The sequence below is a fragment of the Zonotrichia leucophrys genome, chromosome 2 (genome assembly GCF_028769735.1).
Source record: "Zonotrichia leucophrys gambelii isolate GWCS_2022_RI chromosome 2, RI_Zleu_2.0, whole genome shotgun sequence".
NCBI lineage: Eukaryota > Metazoa > Chordata > Aves > Passeriformes > Passerellidae > Zonotrichia > Zonotrichia leucophrys.
Window position 1 is genome coordinate 52,769,512 of NC_088171.1, and position 25,755 is coordinate 52,795,266.

The 25,755-nt window shown below is 43.0% G+C and overlaps 1 protein-coding gene across 2 annotated transcripts in view; it reads left to right on the forward strand.

The window, feature by feature from the left end:
* Positions 1 to 25,755, forward strand: part of EGFR (epidermal growth factor receptor) — a 153,642-nt gene that overhangs the window by 98,739 nt on the left and 29,148 nt on the right. For both annotated transcript variants that reach the window (XM_064704999.1, XM_064705000.1), the window contains exons 2-15: positions 8,747 to 8,898; positions 10,394 to 10,580; positions 11,233 to 11,367; positions 13,125 to 13,193; positions 15,406 to 15,524; positions 16,927 to 17,068; positions 17,755 to 17,871; positions 18,428 to 18,554; positions 18,653 to 18,726; positions 19,917 to 20,007; positions 20,760 to 20,959; positions 21,988 to 22,120; positions 23,431 to 23,530; positions 25,428 to 25,585. In XM_064704999.1, the coding sequence (XP_064561069.1) occupies positions 8,747 to 8,898; positions 10,394 to 10,580; positions 11,233 to 11,367; positions 13,125 to 13,193; positions 15,406 to 15,524; positions 16,927 to 17,068; positions 17,755 to 17,871; positions 18,428 to 18,554; positions 18,653 to 18,726; positions 19,917 to 20,007; positions 20,760 to 20,959; positions 21,988 to 22,120; positions 23,431 to 23,530; positions 25,428 to 25,585 (1,804 nt within the window). The remainder of the gene's footprint in view (positions 1 to 8,746; positions 8,899 to 10,393; positions 10,581 to 11,232; positions 11,368 to 13,124; positions 13,194 to 15,405; positions 15,525 to 16,926; positions 17,069 to 17,754; positions 17,872 to 18,427; positions 18,555 to 18,652; positions 18,727 to 19,916; positions 20,008 to 20,759; positions 20,960 to 21,987; positions 22,121 to 23,430; positions 23,531 to 25,427; positions 25,586 to 25,755) is intronic.

Genomic DNA, 25,755 nt, shown 5'->3' on the forward strand with positions numbered 1-25,755 from the left:
TCTGCCCAGTGGATGCACAAAGGTTTTTTGAGATAAGCATAGTAGATGTGCTGGTATATGAAGCTGGAGGGTTGGAGGACTGCAGCCATGGGCTTCTAGCTAGGGCCTGTGCTACCTAATAGACAGACCCATCCCTGGGGGAAACGAGCCACTGTAGTGCACAGAGCTGCTGGGACTGACACCAGAGTCTATTGCCCCTTGCATGGTCTTGTGTGGGTGCAAACAGTGCAGTGCAAGACAGACTTGCTTTGGTCAGTATGTGGATTTCACACAGCATGAGGATCACGCTTCTAAAACACAGACATGGGCAATGCTTTCTCTTGGGAGACCCAGAATAAGTGAGATGGCAGAACCTCCATCCAGTATAACCAATATACCATCAACTCTGCCTTTCCCCCACTCCTTAATTTCCTCCTCAGTGGTTCCCAAAGTCTCGTTCCTTTCCATAGCACAGTGGTGTTTCCCCGTGCTGTACACCTCTTGAATGTCTAAGCTGCAGTTGACATTTTGTCTTGAAGAGCCCCATTTTGCACACTAAAGCATCCAGCTTCAGTTGCTCTATAGTGTGTAGGGAACAGTGAGTCTAAAAATGGCCAGCTAGGACATGAACTCATCACTTTGCCCATCCTGATATGGATATATTTGTAGAGCCAAGCTGATCACCCTGTTCTGTTGGGCTCCCATGGGAAAACTTCTTGGGGGCACCTCAGAGTCCATACTGACTTCACATAGCACAGTCAGTATGGCTTGAGTTTCTCTAAATATGGTTAAAAAGGGAGAGAAGGTGCCTCTGTGGTTTTCTGCACAAAATTTGTTAAGTGTTGTGTCTAGTATTTATAAACTATTCATTTATAAACTACTCATTATTTAAGTTCACTGGTTATTGCACTTGTAATAGACCTGGCCTTTTAACCTTGAGCAATAGCTGAAAAGAGAAAGCCCCGTGCAAGCTCTTAGTTACCTTTGTGGCAGCCTCTCCAGAGGGTGTGAGTGGGGAGAGCAACCCAACAGCAGCACCCCAGCTGCTGGGGATGATGTCTTGGGGAGCTTGACTTTCCAGCCATCATTCTCAATAATTAGCCTGCAAAAGTCAAGGCAAAATCCTAGTGCACTGGCCATGTGTCAGGGAACTGGGCTGGAATGTAGCTTGGAGAAGGGCTGAAGCCTGAGGTACATCCTGGTAGCACTGGAGTGGGAGCTGCCCCAGTGGCAGCTGCTTTGCAGGGAGAGGAGAGCCTTCCAGTGCAGAGGCCACCACCCTTGGGGCATGCTGGGGCACCACCAGGGATTGATGCCAGCACTGCCTCCCTTCCTTCAGCATTTTGCCACTGATGGACCCAGTGGATCCTGGCTTCTCCCTCTGGTCACCTCATATTATTCCCAAGTCTTTTTCAGGGCAACTGCATCCCAGGACCCCATCTTCTATGCCTACTATGTGTTCTGCAGTCTTTGATGTAACACCTTGCCTTTGGCTATAGTTCATGTAATGTTGTTCAGAGAGCTTATTTTCCTAAATTATACAAACCAGCCTGCGCAGGTCATGTGTCCCTCTTTGTTATTTAGAACTCCAGCAATGCTTGTGTCATCTGCAGGAATCCTCAGCAGTGATTTGAAGTCTTTGAGATCAGTGACAAAATCACATGAAGAAAACTCAGCTAAACTCAGGTTATCTTTCAGTACCTCAGTGGAAATACCTTCTGTCAAAATTCCCATCTATTATTCACCTTTGGAAATCAACTTTTCCCCAAACTGTAGAAAATTGCAAGGTGGCAATTCATGTTTCTTTGAAATTTTGCTTGTATTTACATAAAATATCTGTATCAATAACAGTTTTATCCCAAGACATTCAGAGGGTAAAGCTTAAATCTGGGTTAGTCCATCCTGTCCAAGTACTTGCTCCAAATTTATACTGGTATCAGCAAGAGAAGAATTTAATCCCCCATCCAGTTCACATTGAAGCCAGTGGAAAGATTGATTTCAGCACATCCTGGTCTGGCCTTAATCTCTGGAGGATTAATAAACATACATGCAGAATTAAATAATGGCAACAAAGAAGAAAAATAGAAATATTAGTAAATTATATTGGGGAGGGAAAAAAAGCACCCTGGGGAATTAATAAGGTTGAATCCCTCGTTGTCAGAAATACTGTGACTTTGGTGAGGTCTTCATCCAGAAACAAGTTGATTTGTATGTGATTATTTGTTCTTTCAGGCAAACACACTCACCAGCAAACAGACCATCTGTCATGATACTTCCATCCTTTGCAATTCAGGATGTGACTTTCGACATTGAAGGGCAGGTCTCCACTCCTAATTGGAGTCAGGAAGGGAAACCTAAAATTACTTTTATCTGGAAAAGTTGTTTTTGTCAAGTAAATAGAAATAAGAAACCATCTGGGAAAGCTTTCCCTCAAGGCATATTCTTTTTCTCCACTAGGGTGTTAGTTTTGGTCATTTTTGCAATTACAGTTTCCATCTAAGTATTTTTAAGAGACATTGCTTTGGTCCCACTGTGTCTGAAAGTTGGAATTAATCTCAGCAACTGCATTACTCTAAACCACACTGTTTGAGCAAGAACTTGTTAAAGCCACATGAGGTTGTTTTTCACAGTGTTTTGAATTAAAGTATTTGGATATGTGCAAAATCATTATCTTCTGCAGAAGAATTTCCAGTGCCCAAATGTTGCTGTCATTAAGCTGAAACTGGACTTTTTAGGCATTGTATGGATTTTCAGACACTGTTCTTGAGAGAGAGGATGTGCCAGCATGTGAGCACTGTTTGCACTCCTCACCTGTTTCCTAGCTCTCCTTTCCATAACTTCCCATGGCACGTTGCAGCAGATTTGGTTTTCCTTTTGTGTCACGTGAAGTTTCCTCCCTCTTGAAGTTCTTACTCAGTGAAACATACTTAGTAAACATACTCAACCCAGCAATTTCTCCATCCCTTCTCTCTGTAGAGCTGAGGAACTTGTGAATATAATAAATATTTCTATTTGAGTGATTGATTACATAAAATGTAATGTCACTTTCTTATTTCAACCTCTGATATTTCATACCCTGTTTACTTTAGGGAAACATTGCATGGTTCTTTCTCTTTCTAGTAGGTTAATCATGATGACAAATGTCCTGTCTATTCTAGTACTTTGTTGTAAGCTTAAACATCATTATTTTGATTATTTGACAGCTAGTGAGCTGCACTTTGCTGGTTTCCACTGCAGGTTATATGAATCTATTTGATATCTTTAAGGGCATGCTTTGAAGGTAGTTAAAAAAATACCTGATATAGAGGATCTGCCCTTAGAGCTGATGTGCGTATTTATGCTTAAATATCAAGCATCTTCATTTAATTTCAGGGGGCCTGTTAGATGAAGGTCCTCATAAAGGGGAAACAGTTTTTCCCCCAGGAAAAATCATGGAGATGCAGGGTATGGTCAGGATCCCCTCTGGGTTGTGCAGGAGTGACCCAGGGGATACAATGGGCAAAGGCTGGGATGGTGTGATTGCTCATACAGACCCAAATTGAGCAGTATTTCCTATAAAGTTATTCCATTCACTTGGAAGGTGTTTTTCTCCACACTCTGATAGCAGCACACTCAGTAATAGTGTTATCTCCCCAGGCATTCAGTGCCAGCTTTCTATCCCAACCAAGCACCCAGCAAGGTAGTGCTCTTCCTTTAGTATCTAAAAACAATCAAAAGGGAAATTACTGCTAACGAGTGAGGAGAGATGAACATTTATAAATACACTGTCAGATTAAAGAAATATCCCTCATCTACAAGTTTTGTGTTTTTGTCAGTAATGGCTAGAAAACATGCAAAGTACATAAATTTATCATACTAGGGCATATATAGTTATAAGTGACATATGAAGCATGAAAATGGACTTGCATATCTCCGAAATTGCCTTTGTGAGTTATTATTTTGATGTGTATCAGAGGTGAAGGGAGACTAACACAGACTAAGCAGGGATAGAAACAGAGTGATTTGGGGATTGGTGATAATTTGGTTTCAAAGCATTCTCTGGGGTTTTTCTCAAGTCTGGGGCAAATATGTGTGACAGGCTTGGGACTTCAGTAATCAGAGATTTTCTGGGGAAAAGATGAAAACAGATTTTACTTGTATCAGTGCAATTGCTGCTGGGACCATTTTGTTTAATCTGAGCTTGTATGGATTTGGGAAAATATAGTTGCTTAGCATTACAGCTGTATGGATGCCCTCTGTCTCCCTACCATTGCTTGAGGAAAATGCTATTTAGGAAATGCTTTGGTTTCACACTACTACTTCAGGCTGCACAAGAAAAAAGTGGCCAAGGACCAAAGGATTGGAGAGGGTGAACCAGCTAGCATCACCTAGAAATACTCCTGTAAGTTCAAGTTTGAGGCAGAGAAGGGGATGCATGTCCACAAGCATGTCTGTGGACACACAGAAGCTTTTAGTAGCGAGGACAGCCAACCCTGCACTTTTCATAAGCACTAAATTCAATGAGTTTGCATTTGTCAGTATAGTGTGCCTCTTTCCTGCGCCCTTTGATTGCTGCTGCCTTATACACCACCTGACTTATGGGTCATTTCAGCAATATCTAAATTTTTGTTAGGCTGTCTGTTGAGGTAATGCTGCAGCTGATTCAAGATCAACATCGCTTTGGCATTTAAGAATTACAGCAAATGGGCTAAAAACTATATCACACAGAATTTAAATGCTTTAGGGTGACAGTCCCATGATGCTGCCCTGCAGAATTCTGGGTTGCCCCATGTCAAAGGAGTGGTGGCTTGGGCACTAAGGGCCCAGCAGATCACCCTGGCTGGGACAGGAGAGCCCTGCACTCCCAGCCTGCAGCCTGCTCTCAGCACTGCCACAGACAGCAGCCTCTTGGGACGTGCCCTCTGTGTCAAAACTTTCCAGACTGGTTGTGTTTTCATTATATTAACATCACAGATAAAAGCAAAGCTTTCGTCTTTCAGGGATCAGCCCATGCCCTGAAGTTCAGTTCTGGATCTTGGCTTTTCTACTGGTCAGGGTTGTTCTCACCCTGAATGTTTTACTCTCCCTTTTAGCTAAGATGTGTAAGTGTCCACACAGGACATATATTATACGGTACATGCTGCCATAACCTCCAGCAGTACCATGCAAGTATCCATGCCCACCACTGACTCCTAAACCTGGATAGTGCTGGCTTTGCTACACATTGAAACAAAATCATGTAATGAATGTATTGCATGTGGCATCAGAATCTGTCCTTTAGAGGACAAGTAGGTTGAGTTCAATAGAGGTTAAATTGTAATAAATTCCATCCACTCAAGCATGCACATCCCACTTAAAACTCTGCGGAGCAAGGCGAGCACCTCATTGTCTGTGCTTTAGCCTCTGGCCAGAGTGGCATTCACGCTGTGATATTATATACAGATAATTATAGCATGTATCTTTTTAGAACAGTTTCCATAAGCAAAGAAATTGCAGGAATGGTGTTATTCATCAGATATAAGCAGGCCATTTTATTTTCTTTTCAAATGTTCTAGTTGGAAAATTATTCTGCGCTGTTGCCTGAGCTCGGTAATACTGCTGCAGGGATTTACTTTGTTTTGTTTGATTTGGGTTTTATTTGCTCAGCATATACTGCTTATGACCCAGGTTCTCACTTGGTAAATACTGGTGTGATGAAGTTCACTTTGTGGACGCACTTAGATCCCTTGTATCTCTCAGCACAAACAAAAATTTGTGCATGAGGGAGAAAGCTGCACTGAGGTGTTCTGGCTGATACTCTGACAGCCACACACTGTTGATTTCTTAGCAGAAGCAGCCCTCTTTATTCTGCTCTCCAGATGGTAACTAATATCTCATCTGCAGCTACTGTTTACTGGATGGAGGATGTGAGGAGGAGACCAGTGGCTTTGAATTATTTTGGTAGAGAACTGCCAAAGAGCTCTCTGCCCACAGTACAGGGGAGAAAAGGAGGTCCTGGGGGACCAAGGTGAAGCCCTTTCAGAGCTTGTTATGTCTGGGTTTCCCTCTACAGCCTCACAAGCAGGGAAGTTCTTTCTCTTGCCTACTTGCTTCTGCCTCCTTGCTCTGTCCTCTGAGCTGTTTCCAATGCATGGAGCACCATAGCGAACCACATCAACAAGCTTTCCTGAGCTAAAAATACCCTCGGTCTAATTATTTATTTATTGTCCTATATTATTTGTAGCTTGGATCAACTCTTTGGCATGGTTCCCTGAGAGGTCCCATGGGAGAAGGAGAGGGAGAAGGGCAAGAGTAACCATGCCCTCTGACTGCTGCCTCAGTCTTGAAGCAGTGAAAAGTCTGTCTTTCTCAAGACAGCTCGCCAAGTTCAGAGCTCCAACACTTGTCTGATCCCAAGAGAAGCACATTCAAATGAGTGCAGTTTGTCGTAGGGGTTGTTTCAACAAGCTGGGCTGTTTTATTGTATGATCTGACTGATGCCAAGCCACATAGAGTCGGTCAAGGGCACAGGTGGCCAGGAGGATGCCACCAGAGAAAGCTCCTCCTTCCAGCCATCCTTTGGTTCAGGTGTAGCATAAACACTGCAGCTTTTGCACTGGACCTGTCCTGAGTACTGGGGCAGATCTTTGCTGGTAACCTCAGAGGTGCAACAAGTGCATCAGGTACATTTGGGGACCCTGAAGAGCACAGCAGGATGACTTACAGTTTTATTTCTGTGAGCAGTCCAAACTGCACCTGCTCCTGCACTGTGTTAGAGTGCTTTCCAATATCACACTGTTCTAAAGATCAGATATGAGATGCCTAAACGGAGCATCCAAGCTGAGGTTTTGAACAGTCTGAGAATCTGTAATTACTGGTTTTTCCTGGGTTTTAGGATAACATTGCTTAAAATTCAAGATGTCCTCTGGGATGACTCCTTGACTTTTCCAGTCAGTTCAAAGACTCTTCATCCCTGTCCCCAAGAGCAACCAACACTTTTTCCAGAGCAGACTAGCCATATGACAGTACTTCTAACTTTCAAAATGTGACCACTCTGCAGAATTAAAACCTACCCATGACTCTGATAATTTGTGGACCTTGTACTTGAAGCAGACATCAAGTACAGATTTGAAGTATGAACACAATGCAACAGTTGAGTTTGAAACTGGAACAGAAACTAAAACAGAAAATCCCACTTAGAATTTCTAAAGCAAGCGTTAAGAAATTCAGAAATTCAAAATATATAATAAGGGTCAAGCACCTTAGATGATGTGCTTCCAGCCTGTCATAGTGTTCCCATTTACCAGCAGTTGCTGCTCTGATTCCAAACACTATAATGTTTCTCTAGATGTATAATGAGAAATAACTGAGGAATGTGAGTCAACAGCCTTGCTTTAAACATGGTCCAGAGTATTTAATCTGTTATCACTGTAACTCCTAATGCTGATGATTGTACTGAGAAGTACCACATGTTCAGTGAATAGTTTTGATGATTGGTAAAGTGTGTTTTTATCACTGTCATTACACTGTTTTCCCTACTAATAAAGCATCAGTTGTTCAGTAAATCTTCAACAGGTGTTGTCTTTTGTTACTGGAACTGAAACATATTTCTAGCTTTCTCAAGAGTCTTTGTTATTTGCTTTGCAGAACTCCAGTTTCTGATTGGTGTTTCTGTAAATTATGGCTCTACAAAACTATAATTTCATATATTCATTTCTCCAAGTTAAAACAATATAATTCTTTCAATATGGAAAGCTGTGAAGTCAGGCTGGGGTTGCATTATGCAAACAATGAGATAACAGCCTCCTTCTGCTCCCACTGAAGAGCAAAAGAGTGGAGCTGAAGGAGCCCCTGGAAGGGGTTGTGAAGTTTTTTACCACATTGTCTTCTGTATAATTCTCCTTTTCTCTGTATTAGCATAACTGAGAGATGTGTTCATTTGACCCCTGTAGGGATAGCACAGGGATTGACTGTATGAGTACAGAATTTGTCAGGGTTGTGTCTGGTGTTTTTCTTCAGAGCAAGTTTGCATTTTGCTCATGTATTGCAATCAATTACAATCTTGATAACTTTTTTCAGTTCCTCTAGATTTAATAAAGCAGTGTAATATAATGTCAGGAGGGGATTAATTTTTCCATCGTGCTGTTATAAATATTTGAAATCTCAGTGGTGCTCTGTGTGACACCTCTTCCTTCCCCACCAGGCAGAAGTGGATTTGAGTGCCAAAGTTGAATATGCCAGAAAATATAAATCTGTCATACTCCCAAAATGTCAGAGTGGCAAGAGATGTGTAAGCCCTGGAGGTTCAGTTAGACCTTAAAACCCGAGTTTGTAGCTTAAGGGGTCCTTCAGGAAGCCCCCCTTCCTTCCTCTGAGCTTACAAGGAGACCCAATGCCCCTGTAAGTAATGTAAAATAGGTCCTCAGGAAAATCACTTTTGGTGATACCTGGCAACATGCCATTTTCAGTAGTCTTCAGTGGAACTGTATCAATGTCCTCTCTTCAGGAACTGAGTTATGTCTGTGATGCAGAAAACTTAGTGCTCCCTATGCACAAAAGCCTCGTATTGCGACTTTTCTATAACAGACAGTGATGGGCAGTTATTCCAACTCTGAATTCTGGTACATCTCTGTCCCTGGGAAGCACTGCATACTTCCTACACTATTGCCAGTGGAGTCATGACAGATGACTTCTTGCTTCTTATGAAGCTTAACTTACTGTAGTGCTTTTAAAGATAAGTGAGAAACAAGTCTTTGCCCTGTAGTTAATTCTTCCTTTCCTTCATGGAGCTTTCTCCTTTTCTCCACAGTTTGTCAAGGGACAAACAACAAGCTGACCCAACTGGGACATGTGGAAGACCATTTCACCAGCCTGCAGAGGATGTACAACAATTGTGAGGTGGTACTCAGCAACCTGGAGATTACATATGTGGAGCACAATCGTGACCTCTCTTTCCTGAAGGTTAGTATTCATAGCCAATGAGGTCTTCTCTGCTACCAAAAAATCCTACTCCCATTTTTTAAGTGCAAAGGATCAGCTGCTGATGAAATTCCAGTGGTGATCCAAAAACATAGCTAGTTAAGGTGCTAGTTAAGTATACCTGTAGGCTGCAGGATGCACTCAACCCTACTAAAGAAACCAGGTACTTTGAGAAATACCTTTTCAGGCATTGTGCTGGGTGCCATGCAGATGGGTTTATTCTCATTTATAATTAGAATTACATCCTTACCTATTATCTCAACTCTCAGAGAGCAAAAGGCTTTGTGGTGCTGTTGGGTGAAGCAAAGCACAAAGCGAGTGGCAGATTGTGAAGTGTGGAGGCCTTTTCCCTGCCCTCCAAACTGCAGTCCCTTCCCCTGCCATAGTGGTGAGTGCCTCTCCAGCCTGAAGTGCTCACACCCTCAGCAGGCAGGCAAGTTCTGTGCAATAACTTCCCACATGGATTCTTGAAGTGATCTTCAAGATAATACCCTGTGATTGACACATGGGCTACTCCCATCTCAACATTTGTTTTGTGCACAAGTTCATGGGCAAATTAAGGCAAGCTGAGGAGGGAGTGAACCGAGGATGGATGTTTAAACACAGCCGTGGGATGGGGAGGAGCCATGGCTGACATGGGGACCTGCAGGTTCTCCACCAGCAAGTAACAAGCAAGATCAAAAAATCTGTGGTTTGAACATATGAGTTACAAATATGATGGTATTGCCATTCTTCTTTCCCAAGCACAACCTGATTGGGGAGCTCAGGGTTCCAAGGAACATAATGAGTCTCTTGAAAATTTACTGGTAGTCTTCACAGAAAAGGAAAATATCTTCAGTAGCCTGAAGGATTTTCACTTGCAGTGATTTTTGTAGGGGTTAGAAATGCATGTTTCACAATGCAAGACAGGAATAAACCCACATGCAGGAACAGTATCTCACTTGTATTTTTTTCCTGTAAAGATATAAATTGTTTAAGAAGGAGAAGGTTGCCTAGTCTCTCACTTTGATGAGTATGGGAAGGAGCACAGAAGAGACCATGTAAAAGCCTGAATCAGGTGGCATCTGAGTGCTGCCAGGTGCTGAAGACAAGTATTTATTGGAAGCATCACACTTAGTTGCCATTTCATACATGCTTGCCCTTTTCTCCTGCATGCCCTAGTCAGCCCCACTTACCCTTACTTGGGGACAGAACCAGGGGTGTGCTGGACCTTTGGAATGACCCCCTGGTAGCTGCTGAAAGGGTGAGTTTATACATGCTTAGGTATGTATAGGGAAACCTATAGGGATATATAGGGAAACACCAAGGCTTTGCACATAGTCCCTTCTTATTCTTGGATTTATTTTATTTTTAATGAGATTAGGTGGTCTCTCATCCCTTAAAATTGAAAGATGGTGCATTGGAGGAGTGGGAGGAGGAAAGCCATTATTGAAGAGTACTATGGATTAAGCACCTTGTTATTCTGTTGCTCTCTCAGTCAATACAGGAGGTTGCAGGCTACGTGCTCATCGCCCTTAACATGGTGGATGTCATTCCCCTGGAAAACCTCCAGATCATCCGAGGCAATGTGCTGTATGACAACTCTTATGCCCTGGCTGTTTTATCCAACTACCACATGAATAAAACCCAGGGACTCCGGCAGCTGCCAATGAAGCGGCTTTCAGGTGAGACACGGGCAAGGAGGGGAGGCACCTCTAAAGCCAGCTCCAACTGTCAGCTTATTGGTGTCAAGATCTGTTGGAGATTGCCTCTCAAAGTCATAGGCCATCAAAACCTGCTTTAGAAGCAAGGATCTGAATGTAGTTTTCTAATTGCTCTCCTGCTAGCCAGTCTTCTGCAAAAGACAAAGAAAACTCATCAAGATTCATCTTTGCTCCCAAAACTGGCAGAGAAGCATCCATTTGTTATTTGTATTATTTGATTCCAGTGCATACATATCGATATTTTCTGTTAGATCCCTGTGGGAACTGGTATTATGTGTGTCTCACATGGTCTCTGGCTGGGCACACCAGCAGTGCCTACTCTGCTCACTGCTGTGGGCCCTAGAGGTGGCACCAGGCAGAAGAATACACATAGTGCCATCTTTGTGGCATCCAAGAAAAGCTGGCTCTGCAGAACCTGTTGGTCTGATCCAGGTGTTAGTTACATCATCAGGAGTCTGATGCCCTGATTTTTCCTTTCTGTCAGTATCAGGTGACTGAGGTGGAGAAAGATGTAACTTATTTCTCTTTCTGTAGAGCAGAGACATTTTGGGGATGTCTCTGGGTCAAAATAGGAATTTGCTTCACTTAGCAATTTTGTTTTTTTGTTTAACAGAAATTCTCAATGGAGGTGTTAAAATCAGCAACAACCCCAAACTGTGCAACATGGATACTGTTCTTTGGAATGACATCATTGACACAAGCAAGAAACCTCCCACGGTGCTTGAATTTGCAAGCAACCTGTCTTCTTGTGAGTATTAACTTATGAAAAGTGCTGTGCTCCCCCCTCCATTTCAGAGAGTAAAATGAACATCCCATCTTTCATGCAGTGGATTCCTGGTCCAACAATTCCTAACAAAGGCCACCCAGCTCTGTTCCAAGAGAAATGCTTTCTTTTCTGCACCACTGGCCTAAGACAGAATTTTTCATGATGGTTAGGTCCTTAACTCACAACTCAACAAAGTTCTTGGGAATGTTCCTCTTGATTTAAGACAGTACTCTGCATATGTGCTCAGCTCAGAAAGACAGCTCAGAAAAACGTGCATTCATTTCCTTTCCAGCAATCTTCTGTTTACATCATAAGGCTCTGGTCTAGAAAAACCATATGGGGAGCTTCATGGAGTTACTTGAAGCTTTCTTAGAGCTAGGGCCCACGTAATGCCATAAAATTCTCCTGTTTTGGGCTCCACAGATTATCCTGGCAAAAGTATTAATAAACAGGTAGATAAATCTGACACTTCATATCAACAGGGAGATGAGGAGATATTTTAAAAAGTTTGTACAGCATATGCTCAGAGCAGGCTCAAGCTAATCCTGCAGACTTATGAGTCCCTCGTAAAATCCCCAGTCATTTCACAGAAAGGAGAGTTTATTTTCATTTCTGAGCATTTCATTTCTGGCACTATAAATTGGCAGGAAAACATATTTTCTTTATCTTCTTCCAGTTGCATAATTGCCTGAGCTAATAGCCAACTTCTGTGTTATTTTTCTATGGAGCCCTGGCGTAATCAAGGAGTTGCAAACTATACATGTCAGCACAGGCGTTTGGCTCTGAACACCACAGAAATGTTAACCTTTAACTTTTCAACTTAAAAAAAATAAAGTTCTTTGGTCCCACACCAAATCAATCAACTCTTGGACAAGTATTGGCATTTGTTCAGCTATTTGATGGCTGACGGGGGGAAGGAGAATCACATGCTGTTAGTGGGAAGAAGCACTCGAGTAGGAAATGTCTTTTAAATTTAGTGAATTCCACATTAATCTCCTAAGACAGCCTTTTATGGCTTTAATAATGATGCCATACTCTAAAATAAGTTGTTTCTCTGGGACTTTGCTTGTTATTAAGAGAAAAAAGGAACAGAGCAAGGAGGGAAGAATGGGAAAGAACCCAGCACTGAATGCTCGAGGTCAGGCAAGGTGTCTGTCCATCCTGCCCACCTCTCCATAAATCATGCGTCTGCAGCATAGTCCTGCACAAGGAGTATTTTTGGCAGAGGATGGGAGGAGGGCACAAAGCAGACAAGTCAAATTACTTTGTGGTCAGAGTAGCTGGCAGTTGCCTGTGAATCCAGTTGGATTTGTTTTCTTTTTAGAACTGCCTTGTTCAGAAACACTGATTTACATGTGGCCTGGAGTGAGCAGCTGGCACATGCCTGACTTCAAGCCAGTGGTGACTTGCCATTGCATGAAAACCCCAGCAGAAGGGCCAGCCAGCTGGGCAGTAGCTGAGATTCCTGTTCCTGGGAAAAATATTCCTCTTTCGTAAGCTAGACTGGCTGGGTATTGTGCTCGCTTGCTCAAAGGTGTGGAGGTGGAGAACTGCACGTAGGGAAGCAGAGGTGAACAAAGGATAACAAATTCAGGTCTCAAATTTTTTGAGCACTGTTATGTAGGTGCTTCCTACCCTGGTTTATCAGGAGGGAAATCTCAAGTAATTGTTTTCTGTTGTTCATGGTACATTGTTATTTTCTTAGTTTACAGAATATTATACTCTGTCTTGTGTTTTAGGTCCCAAATGCCATCAGAACTGCACAGAAGACCATTGCTGGGGCCCTGGTGAACAAAACTGCCAGACATGTAAGCCTGTAGATCAGTTAAGAAATAGCTTGTGTGCTCTAACATACATACTACATTTCTGTCTACTGAAAAACTAACTGTAATTATGCAAGTAGGATGCTTCCTTGATACTAAGAGAGCATCAGAAACATCCATTTACAAGTGCCTGGGATTTTGCAACAGTATATTTTTCCTAAAGTAAAGGTTGAGGAAGAACACCATGACAATTTGTTTCACTGCTTTTTCTTTTTCTCTTTAAAAAGTGGACAAATAGACTGGGTCTTATTTTGTGAAAAGTTCAGTGGAAAAACGGCTGATCTAGACATAATGCAAATGGAAGCAACATCCTACATTCAGTTTTCCATTGCAAATAGTCACCTGATCCTAAGTTTTTTGTCTTCAAATATCACGCCACATTTGTGTGAGTTAGAGCTTGATGAAGGAGGAGCGTATACCTTTCCTGTCTTCACTTAGGGCATGCTTCAGTTTTTGTCAGCTGGCTCTGCAGTTTGGCTCTCAGGGTGCATAGTGGCTGTGCATACAAAGCCCTTCCTGGGCTGGTTCCTGCAGCTGAGGCTGCACAGCTGTCCCAGGACCTTGCGAAACCTCAGGTCTCAGCCCTGCGAGCTTCCAGCATTTACAAACCCCCACTGCAATCAGGAGTGCATGAAACAAAATCTTTTGCGGGCTCTTGCTCACCTCTTCAGGCATTTGAGACTCTGGCCAACTGAAAATGTATCCCACATTGCCATATGTGGGAAAGTTTGGGGGATATGTCTCTTTCTTCTGGAAATGAGCGTGGGATTCTCTATATGAAGTAAAAATGTTTGATATAATATATGTTTCCAGCAGGAAACTCTAGTCAATAGTTATCAAAGTGATGAGGTGCTTTATTCCCCTGCTATTTCTTATGAAAAAATTGTATCAAAATGCTGTCCATGTAGAACAATGTGCCTTTTATTCCCCTGTTTCTAGTTAAATGGAGGAGTTGCTATCAGAGAAACTAATGCATACTGTGGAAATAATCTGTTTCCTTGAAAATATTCAACCTTGCTTATAGGCCTACAAGAAAAAATAAAATAATGCACTTTGGATACAGAACTGTGTAATGGAAAAAGAATATATGTTTTTGAAAAAAATCACTGTTATGTACCCTGTAGCTGGCTATTTTTTGAAATAATTTTCTGTTAATTAACAACCATGGTTTTCAGACTTACAGGAATTTCTGATAATATTGTAACTCATTTGTGCCAACTGTGAAGTTGATAACAGTTAGCACAGTGCACAGCTGAAATGCTCAGGATGCTGTATGAAGCAGAGTAGCCATCAGGTTCTTCTGGCACCTTATGCCATGCTTCATGGATCAGTAATTTTATTTTTTTAAAGAGAACAAACAATCTCATTTTGGGTCTCTGGTACAAAAACATGCTAGCCATTCATTTGTGGGGCTTTTTAAAATTGTTCTGATGATCCTTTTCTTTGCTTTGATATTCAAATGAAGAAGCTTTCCCAATTCTCAACAAAATGTTTCAGGCAGTTTTTGCTTTTCTGCAAAAAGCTGGACCAGGGCCAGTTCTTTCCTTTGGGTTGTTGCACTGGTGCAAACCCTGAGGGAGTTTGGTAATGAAGATAAAATTTGGCCAAGGATTTGAACATTAAAGAAAAATAATTCAATATGTGCATGAAATCTGCTTGCTGAGTCAGTCTCCCCTATCTCTGAAAATTTTGGAAATATTTTAGTGCATTAAAGGGATGTTTTACAGCACCACACCTACAATGTATAGTTTTTAGTTATAGTGCATAGTCCTGGCAATTCTGTCACATTGTTTTTCCCAAACTTAGCACCATAATAGTAAATTTTCTCAATGAAATGGAGACAGATGTCTCCATGTCTCTGTTGCCCAGCTATAAGATGCAATGACTCTGTCACAGTTTTACTTGGTCTAGGCATTGGTGCAAGCGGGTTGTTCTTTCTAAGCAGGACATATTTCCTGGCTGGGATCAGAGTTCTTAGCACCTCATAAGAGCCAAGATAATTACAGGCTGAGCATGACCCCTTCTTACCACCACCCACACTTGCTCTCACCCCTCCCAAACTTTGGCCTTAAATGAGGACAGAACGTCCCATGAGGAAAATCTAGCACAGAACCTGCACCAGACCTTTTCTCCATATTTCTTGATCTCATTATAGCAAGCACAGCTGATGTTTTCCATTTTTTCTTGTATCTTTCAGTAACAAAAGTCATCTGTGCTCAGCAGTGCTCCGGTCGGTGCAGGGGGAAGGTGCCCAGCGACTGCTGCCACAACCAGTGCGCCGCGGGCTGCACCGGGCCTCGGGAGAGTGACTGCCTGGTAATGACGCTGCACCACCACCACAATGGCCTCAGTCCCTGACACAGCAAGCAGGGCTTTCAGCTGCATGTCCTCTAGCCTTCTGCAGCCCCAGAAGGCCTCCTGAGAGATGCTGACCTGGAGGGTGCTCCAGGGCCTCCCTGCGTGGGTGGCTGTTGGGAGGGAAGATGACATGACCTTTGCAGCACCCTGGGCTGGTGTTTACTGACTCTGCCCATGGACCTTTCTAGTGTGTTCCAAACCAGTGTTAGTGCCTTTGATGCCCAGTGAGCTCAGCGTTGTTGCAGAGCATCCGTGTTTGCTGTGGGCAACTTCCCCACATGGACAGGCCCACAGCTGCCCCCATGGTGCAGCAGTTATCTGGGCCAGCACAGCTTTGCCTTGTGGTCCTTAGCACTAGTAATCTTGGTTTACCAAAGCAAGAACTTGTAAGGGAAGTAAAGAAGTGATGGATCTTCATTTCTTTGCATTTCGCCGGAGTTCACGCATGAAATCCGGGTTTCCCTTTCTGCTTTTGACTTGCCACAAAAGCACTGTATTTGGGGAGCCCTGGGGCAGTGAAGAGAGAAGAAACAAATGGAGCTTCTTTAGGGAATAAAGGTCTCATTTCTTTTCCACAAGAGTTTCAGGGGTTTGATGCATGCTGTGGTTTTAACTCTTCCCCATGTTTGCACTACACTCCATTGAAAATTCAGTGACATCTCAGTAATCACCACAGAAATTGTCCAACCTGGATTTTATTGTTGTTACCTCTATTCCTGGTTTTCTTTTAAGATGGCTATGATCCCCTTACTGGCTCACACAGTTACTGTTTCTCATCTGGAAAGCCAGGGGAGAAGAAAGGGAAAAAGGGAGTCATTACTAATTTAATGCAGATTTAGATTGGAAGAACCAACTTGCCCTTCATAAATGCTTGCTAAATTGTTCATTACCTGCAGCCAAATATAATGGCTTGAGTTTAATATTTAGCCAGAAAAGTCAGTAATTGGCAGGAAAGGACTTGATTTGATTTAGGTTATTAAAAACTGGCCAAGAAAAGTACAGTTTGTCTTGATCTGGTTGCTGCTTGTAAGGGAAAATTTTTCTGTCTAAGGCATGCAGATTTGCTCCTGTTCCCACGTGAATCCCAGCAGCTCCCCACCAGAGAGCCAAGGTTTCTTGTTCAGAAAAAGAGAAGCTCATGGTTTCTTTTTTTAAAAAAAAATACCTAACTCCTTTGCCCAGCCTGAAGCAACCTTTCAACCTCAAAGCCTGAGGGATGATCCGTGTAGCTGCTTGGGGTTTGCATTAGAGCTAAGCGGGAAGCAGCAGAGGCCATCAGACTGTTTTGAAGACCTGATGTAAAATCACTGTCACTTTTTAAGGAAAAGGCAGTTTAATGGGTGCTGTTGTTCCATGACAGGCGTGCCGCAAGTTTCGGGATGATGCTACGTGCAAGGATACGTGTCCCCCATTGGTCCTGTATAACCCCACCACTTACCAGATGGATGTGAACCCTGAAGGAAAATACAGCTTTGGAGCCACTTGTGTGAAGGAATGTCCACGTAAGTTCATTTCAGGTTGCAGCCCCAGAGGAGGTGGGGAGTTGGAGAAAAGCGGGAAGGGTGCTATGTCATCCCTCTGTGTTGTGGTCAGGTTAAAAAGCTATTGTTCTCTTCAATTTCTGTGGGAACTGAGAACAGATGACAAAGTGAGCCTCTTGAAACAGTCTGCATCCATCACCTTGCCTGGTTTTCAATCTTTGCATTTTGACTTCTGAAAATTTACTGAATACTGAAGAGAAAAGCATCTTCTAAAAACCATTAAAACAATGGCTATATGGCATCAATGCTATGGGTTACCCGAGTATTATTAACTCTTAACTGGTTCTTAATTAACACTTTTAAAAAGTAATTGATTTTAACACTCCATTTGAAGGCCTGTGATCCTTGTTTTCTCTACAGATTCTTGCTTTTCCTTTCTTGCTGTTCCATTTCTGTATTTTTTAATCCATCAAGACTTTAATGTTGTTTTATCCTTCTGTGACCATTCCCCTCCCTGTAAAATGATGATAGCACTGTATGTTCATCTACCTTCAAATGATGTTTGTGATGATCATGGTTAATGCCTGTACTTTCCTGAGTGTGCCAAAAGCTCAAACCGCTTTTTTCTTACAAGTCTTGAAGTGCTTGTCTGGCCCTCAAAGCATCCCTCTTGTAATTCAGCCACCTTTGTACCCTTTTTTTTCCAGACAACTACGTGGTGACAGACCATGGCTCCTGCGTTCGCTCGTGCAACGCTGACACTTACGAAGTGGAAGAAAATGGTGTTCGGAAGTGTAAAAAGTGTGATGGGCTATGCAGCAAAGGTAAAAAAAGCATGGACTAAACCAGTGAGGCTTTGGGATGATAGAGAACTTACTAGGAAAAGTGTAGGGAGTTCTGATCTTAGTTAAGTGCAAATTCAGTATAAAGCAGGTCCAGTAATAGTCTGGAGATGTGACAAGAGGTTTGATCAGGAAGCATGACTGTGGAGCATGCTTTCCAGGTGGGATACACCACAAGTACAGTAGATAAAATTGTGTGTTGTGTGCATGTGTATCTTGCACATCAGCGTTCTCCTCCATTTGTTCTTCCCTGTGTCTCATCAAGGGGAATGGAAATGGAGCAAAGAGAGCAGGGAATGTGCCACAGCCTGAGTGCAGAGATGCTCAGACCAGAGCTGCACAGCTGGGCAAGCAGGAAGCAGTTATCCTGTGGCACTTTCTGAAAAGCAAAAATACGCAAAAGACCTATGAAACTCAGAGTGATCGGTTTGACCATATGGGAATTCTTTCTGAACTTGGAGCACCTTCACATTTCTACCCTGCCAGGTGACTGGGCTGCACTTTTGCCCCCCTAACTTTTGTATCTCTCCTTTAACAGTGTGCAATGGTATTGGAATAGGTGAACTTAAAGGGATACTCTCCATAAATGCCACAAATATCGACTCCTTCAAAAACTGTACCAAGATCAATGGGGATGTCAGCATTCTCCCAGTTGCATTTCTAGGGTGAGTTACCTGCTGGCCAACAAGAACTGAAAGGAAAAAGCTAGGGGAAATCCAGGCTAAGCTGTTCTTTTCCCAATTTCTCATTCTGTTTGTTTCAGTGATGCCTTCACAAAGACCCTACCTTTGGATCCCAAGAAATTGGATGTCTTCAAAACAGTCAAAGAAATATCAGGTTAGCAGTGAATTTAAGCTGAGGTGTTTTTTGACTGATACTGCCAAAAACACAAATGGGGAGGAGGGAAATTTTTTAAGCAAATGAAGAGAAGTGCATGCAAAGTGTTTCTTGTCTCTGAGCTAACAAGGGTCACTCTTAACCAAGGTGGTCAGCAGCACATTGCCAGGATTACGCCCACATAACCCATAGTGGTCCTCCATCCAAGGTGTGTGGTTTGGCCAGATCATCCCTTCTGCTGAACTGTCAGCCCTAGAAAAGAGTAAAAGCAGTGGAGATCCTCAGCCACCCAAGAAGCGTGTGGTGATGCAGAGGCGTGCCACTCCAGCTAAAAAAAGCCAAGTGTGTTTCTATTTGTGGAAAACCTTTCAGCAGCTCCTTAGGGAAGCGTGCTCAGGGGCTTGCGTCATCCTTATGGAGACACCCTCTCCAGCCTGATGAGCTCTTCCTTGGGGTGAATGTGTCTCCATGAGCACAACGCAGCCAGCAGAGCACTCAGCCACCGTCTTGCACCAAGTATCAATTAAAGTAATTGTGTTCAGCCCATTATGCAATGAATGTAACATTGGGGCTGGGTCTACAGGCATGACTCCAGTTCTCCTTTTGTTTCTCTCTCACCTGTGTGGCTCCCTTCAGGGTAGCAGTGACTAACTGCAGAGCTTCATACAGCAGCCTGCAATTTTCCAAATTCTCCCCTTCCTCCCAAACACCTCAGCTGAGTGGGGAATTCTGTTTGCCTCAAAAAATCCACTACAAGTAGCTATTCTGCTCTGTTCCTGCTTTTCAGTTTCCCTCTTCCCTGAGGTCAGCTGAAAAACGGGATGGAGTGCTGCCTTTCTCCCACAGATCCAGAGCCTGCAGCCTCCCAGCCAGGGTATCTGCTGGCAAGAGCTATCATTGCTGGTGACTCGGTGTGGCAGGATGTGCAGCTCACCAACACGCTCTGTTGCACTCCTAAGCCCTCATGGTGGGCTAAGAAGTAAACTGTTTATTAAACAGGGTTTAAAAATATCTCCTTGCTCCCTAAAATGTCGTGTTAGACTTTGAGATGGTCCTTCAGATAAGCACAGGGAAAGCACAAGTGCCTTCTCTTGGTGCAGGATTTGCTACAGGAGAAGGTTCTGCTGCCAGTACTAATAGTGAGTTTATTTCCATTATGGTTATTTTTTAATCTTCTTTACCTCTTGCAGGATTTTTGTTGATTCAAGCCTGGCCTGAGAATGCTACTGATCTCTACGCTTTCGAAAATCTGGAGATTATACGAGGCAGAACAAAGCAGCAGTAAGTAAATCATGTGCCACAGCCACTCTAAGAGAAACCCTGTTTCCAGCTGCTCTTGTCTGAGCACACCAAGGTTGCAAGCAGTGTGAGACTCAGGTGTCCCAAAACTGATGCAAAATGGGGCAAACCCTGCAAGGAGTAGAGCACCATCTCTGTAGCATAGATAATGTGCCCTGGGAGAGAAGACCCTCAGCTCTGTGCCGTGTATGGAGGGCTGCCCTCAGCCTGCTTTCAGGACCAGGGTTTCCCCCACCATCCTGCAAGCACAAGCAGGACAGCAAATGCTCTTTAAAGTCTGGGGTAAGTCATAATGTGACCAGGAACACTTTGGGATTTGAGGTAGCTGGGCAGTCGTGGATGGAGGCTGCCAAGCAGTGCAGACATCAGCAATGCATCCAAGTGCCCTCCTAGGCTTGCCCCAGAAGGAAGAGTGGCTTGGTGGACAAGCACAAAGTAATAGCTGCTTTACCTACAACCATTGTTACACTTCATTTACTTGTCAGAACATGTGTGTCCTGACAGTTTTAGCTTAAAAAACCCTTGCAAAACCAGATGTGAGCATTGCAGTTGTTACATTAAAGGCATGGCATGTATGTGGCATTAAGTTTAGAAGGCTGAGCAGAACCTTGCTTGAAGAAAATGCGGTACACAGCAGGATGCATTTGACAACTAGAAGAAAAACATGCTGAGTACTTCCTGCTTACTAATTACCTTTCTTCCATGTTTTTTCTATTTGTCCCTCTCCATTTTAGTGGCCAGTATTCCCTTGCTGTTGTTAACTTGAAAATACAGTCCCTAGGGCTGCGCTCCCTCAAGGAAATAAGTGATGGAGATGTTGCCATTATGAGGAACAAGAACCTCTGCTATGCTGACACCATGGACTGGTACAGCCTGTTTGCAACTGAGAGCCAGAAAACGAAGATTTTACAGAATAGGGATAAAAAAGAGTGTGGTAAGTCAGTGCTGCATTCCTGCTCACCATCAAAGCTCATGCTGAAATTCAAAAGTAAGCTTGCATTTTCATGATTGAAAAGGCAAGGCTTTTTTCTCCATGTTCCTATGGCTACAAAATTCATCAGTGATACTGCTTTAATGAAAGTGGTGAGGGAAAAGTGGGATTTTTTTTCCTTCCCACCAAAATGTGGACTTTGTGGTGTCCAGCAAATCAGGAACTTCTTCATTACTATGAATATAGTGAAGGCGCGTCACTTAAAGGACACAAAAGCTAACTCCTAAACCTGGCCTTTTTTAACAAGGTTGAAGCTGTTGTTCAACTATACTGCTATTGACTGCAGTGGTCCCTGGGCCAAAATCTATTTCTTTTTGCAGCTGATGAATTTGCTATATTTTAGATATTTGTCATAGAAATACAGAATGGTTTGGGTGAGAAGGAACCTTTAAAGGTTACGTAGGCCCTGTGCTGTGGGCAGTGATGTCTCTCGCTAGACCAGGTTGCTCAGGGCCCCATCCAGTCTGACCCTGAACTTTGAGGGATTAGGCATCCACCAATTACCTGTGCAACTCAGTGTCTCACCACCCATTGTAACTATGTCTTCATTGTATGCATAAATCTATCTGTTTAAAAGCATTTCCCCGTCTCCTGTCACTATAGGCCTTGTTAAAAAGGTGTTAAAAGTGTCCTTCAAGTACAAAAAAGCCCCAATAATGTTTCTCCAGAGCTGTCTTTTCCCCAGGGTGGACATCCCCAGCTCCGTCAGCCTGACTTAACTTTATTATACATCTGTTAAGCTGTCACAGAGGATATAATTCTTATTTTGAATGGCCAGAAATCAATCAATTTCAGGCTTTAGGATTTAGAGAAGAGCAATTACTCCTCTTCCACTCTACCAGAGCCTATTCATATCTGCTTTGGAACAGGCTGGGGAAGCGGGTTGGTCAGCTGGAGTGAGAATGGAGAGTTTGACCTCTCTCTTACCTCCTTGACATTCATGTCTTTTCTTGTCCCTCTGTCTCTCTCAGCTGCTGCCAAGCATGTTTGTGACCCCCTGTGCTCAGATGTAGGCTGCTGGGGCCCAGGGCCCTTCCACTGCTTCTCCTGCAGATTTTTTGACCGTCAGAAGGAATGTGTGAAGCAGTGCAACATCCTGCAAGGGTAAGGTGTCTCAGGGGTGCTTTAGGTTTTGGTGATGGTGTGGGGGTTTTGGTTTTTAGAATGTGTTGTAGCTAGAAAGAAAGCAAGAAGATGGATCTCTGGTTGCGTGGGATTGCCCCAGCTTGCAGAGATGCTGTGTGAACACAATACCTAGCTAAGGTACCTCTCCTTCCCCATTCAGTACTGGTCAGGAGTTTGCTCCTGACATGGTGACTGCTAAGAAAACATCCCCTTAAGCCCACAAGGAGACTATCTGGAGGAGTTTAAAGCTCAATCTGTGGCTGTAATGTCAAGTACACTGTGTGAGAGCCAGGGCCATTTAGAATCTCTGGGAGCTCAGACATCCCCAGAGCCAGGGCTTCACTGCTTGGCAGATTTCTTTCCTCTTATATTTGCTCAGATGAGCAGCTCACCCTTGCAGTTTGCAAAGTTGAAGGGATAATGAACTTTCATCTGAAAATTACTGAGAGCAGCAATTTCAGACAAAATTGTTGCCTCAGCCTCACTCAGGACATGGAAAAAATATTGCTGCCTTGTGTGTCAATTCAACAGGTGATGTAGGTGGAAAAGGCATGTCTAGTAGCAAAATTACAAAGTCTGACTTTTAAAGCTCCTGAGTATTGAGCAAGTACTTGTCAGGGTGCTAATGCCTCTGATGTTTGTATTTCTCTAGTGGTTTGCAGTTTAGCAGCTGTCTTTTTTTGTTGAGTGAATTCCCTCTAGCAGCTATTATAACCTGAAGGGCAGATCAGGGCATTATTTTGTGTCAAATGATGGGTAGATTTAGTTTAATTAATAACACCATTACTTGAAGTGGAACAGCTTTATTGCTATTAAAACCATCTGTTCCCAACTTTCATATTTTAATGATTCATTGTGTGTTGTAGAGAGGACATGAATTTAATTATCAGTGCCTTGCTGTTTAACTTTCCTAATTATTATTTGTAGCCTTGGAATCACTTGAACTGTTTTTGCTGATCTCTTTGCATCACTACCATTTAAAAGCCTCTAGAAATGATTGTGAGTATTCTGTGACATTAGCTTCAAAGGGAAAGTAAACTAATTTGTAGTGTGCAATCTGGAGTGCCATGTGTTTCACTGTCAACCAAATTTCCCTTACTCTTACATCCTCCTGGTTGCACTGAGCAAGTGCTACTGGTGTAGCCAAGAGGGTCTCTCCTCCTGTCTCAGTATCATCATCATCTCAATCTAACATGGAAAAGTCTGGAAAAGGAGGGAAGACCACAATTTATCACTTGCTATTATTTCTGAGGTTTAATTGTTTCTCTTTGTTTGTTGTTGTTTTCCAGGGAGCCTAGAGAGTTTGAAAAGGACTCCAAGTGCCTCCCCTGCCACCCTGAGTGCCTGGTGCAAAACTCCACCATGTACAATGCAACCTGCACTGGACCTGTAAGAGCAGATTCATCTTAGCAAACCTGAGCTCCAGATCACATATTAATCTGTATTTCCCATGTTCAGATAATTCTGAGGTCTCATTTTAACCCTATTTGAGGTGAAGCAGAGAATGGGGGTGGTTAGAAGTCAAGATTTTGGGGCAAGGGAGCAGGATGGGAAAACTCCGGGTGTTAGGTTTATTTTCTGACAGGTAATCCACAGTCACAGACATTGTAGAGACTTTAATATTTTTTAAAATATTAAAATTTGTATTTTTAAAAAAATGCTTACTTTGGCAAATATGGCAAAAATTTGAGTAATGTGTAACCTCTCAACTTCCAAGTTGGTGTGAACCCATTAGATCAAACTCAGACCTTAATTGAAAAGTCCAGTTCTCCTTTTTTTTTTTTTTTGAGATCAGATCTCTTGCTTCCATCACAGGTCCACCTCTGTGTTATTTAGCCCAACTCTTTAAGGACCTCTTGCCACCACCAGCAGTGTTTGACCCTCTCTGGGTGTTTGACCCTTGCTCATTGTTGAAGGTTTAGGAACTCCCCAACTGAGTACTCCCACTGACACTCTCTAAATGACAAACCACTCACTCACTCCCTTCCCCCTTCCCCTGTGGCAGGCTGGAGAGGAGAATTGGAGGCATAAGAGGGTAAAATCATGGGTTGAAATAAGAGCAATTTACTAGAAGCAGCAGTGAGATAAGGAAGGGAGCAGTAACAGCAGCAACATTAGTAACAGTGTACAAGAAAGGTGAAGGATACTCACGTAATTGCTCAGAACCAGCATTACCCCACTGGTCCCTCTGTCATGATTGCTCAGCCAGAAAGAACCCCTTCTCCCCAGAAGAAACTCCTTCCCCCTGTCCCTGGGGGAAGGATGTATACATGAGGGGGTACAGAATAACCTCCATGTCCTAGCCATGCCCCTCCTGGCTGCTGCAAAAATTAACCCTGTCCTGTCAAGAACAAGGACGCCCATCATCAGTTTGAGCAGTCACTGCTCAGTAATGTGAAGCATTTGCATCCTCCCTCCTAGCACCATGGCCTCAAGGATTTTATTTACATTATAAACTCCTTCAGGCACTGACCTCCTGTTCCATATTTGCCTAGCATCTAGTAATCAGTCTATTATAGTGGTTCTTAGACATTATAGTGATTAAAATAATCTTCCTATAACGTGTCTTACTTTTGTCCCACTGCAACCAGCACTATGGATCTGGTCTGGTTTTTCTCCACAGTAGAATTTGACCCACAATTACTGGTTCCCCAGCTTTAAAATATTTAGGTCATTCATGGTGCTGTTACAATCTTAATAAAAACAGTTCTGCCAAAAATGGCTGAAGGCAATGCCTTTAAATACAAAATACAAATTAAGTGCTTTTCAAAGTGGAAAAAAAAATGCATGGACTCCTTGGGTTGCCTTCATCCTCCTGCGCTTCTTCCTAACAGAGGAAAGAACCTGTGCTGAGAAACCAGAAAAATAATGATTTGATTCCAGTTTTTCAGGGAGGTATCAGGAGGTCTATATCCACAATTTTAAATTATGTGACAGGAGGCTGCACCAGGTAGCCACCAAGCTGTCTGCTTTTCAGCTGACCCCTTATCAAGGTGTCATTAAATTCTTCCCCATTTAAAATGCAAAACGCACGTTTTCCAACCAGACAGAAAGCAGAGGTGAAAAAGCAGCAACATTATAATGCAAGAAATATTAGCTTTAAGCAACAGGAACTGTCTTTTGTATGGTCCATCCTGCAAGAGGAATTGCTTGCAAGAATATCAGGTAACAAGGTAATAAAACCAGACAATGCTGAAAACTTCCAGCAATAAAAGGCATTTAGATTTATCTTCTGAATTTCCTCCTGAATGTAAGGGCATTATAAACAACTTGTTTCTCTCTGCAGGGCCCTGACAATTGCATGAAGTGTGCCCACTTTATAGATGGCCCCCACTGTGTGAAATCCTGCCCAGCCGGGGTTCTGGGTGAGAATGACACCCTCGTCTGGAAATATGCTGATGCGAATAATGTTTGCCAGCTCTGCCATCCAAACTGCACCCGGGGGTGAGTAAAACTGGGGCTGAATGGTGACAGGGGAGAAAAGAAAAAGAGAAACAGCTTGGCTTGAGCTCTTTCTCCTCCTGATGGTCCCATGTCAAACCACTGAGAAGAACTAGCAGGGAGCCAGAGAGGTCAGGAGAGCATAGTTAATGAAAGCAGACTGTGGCAAACTT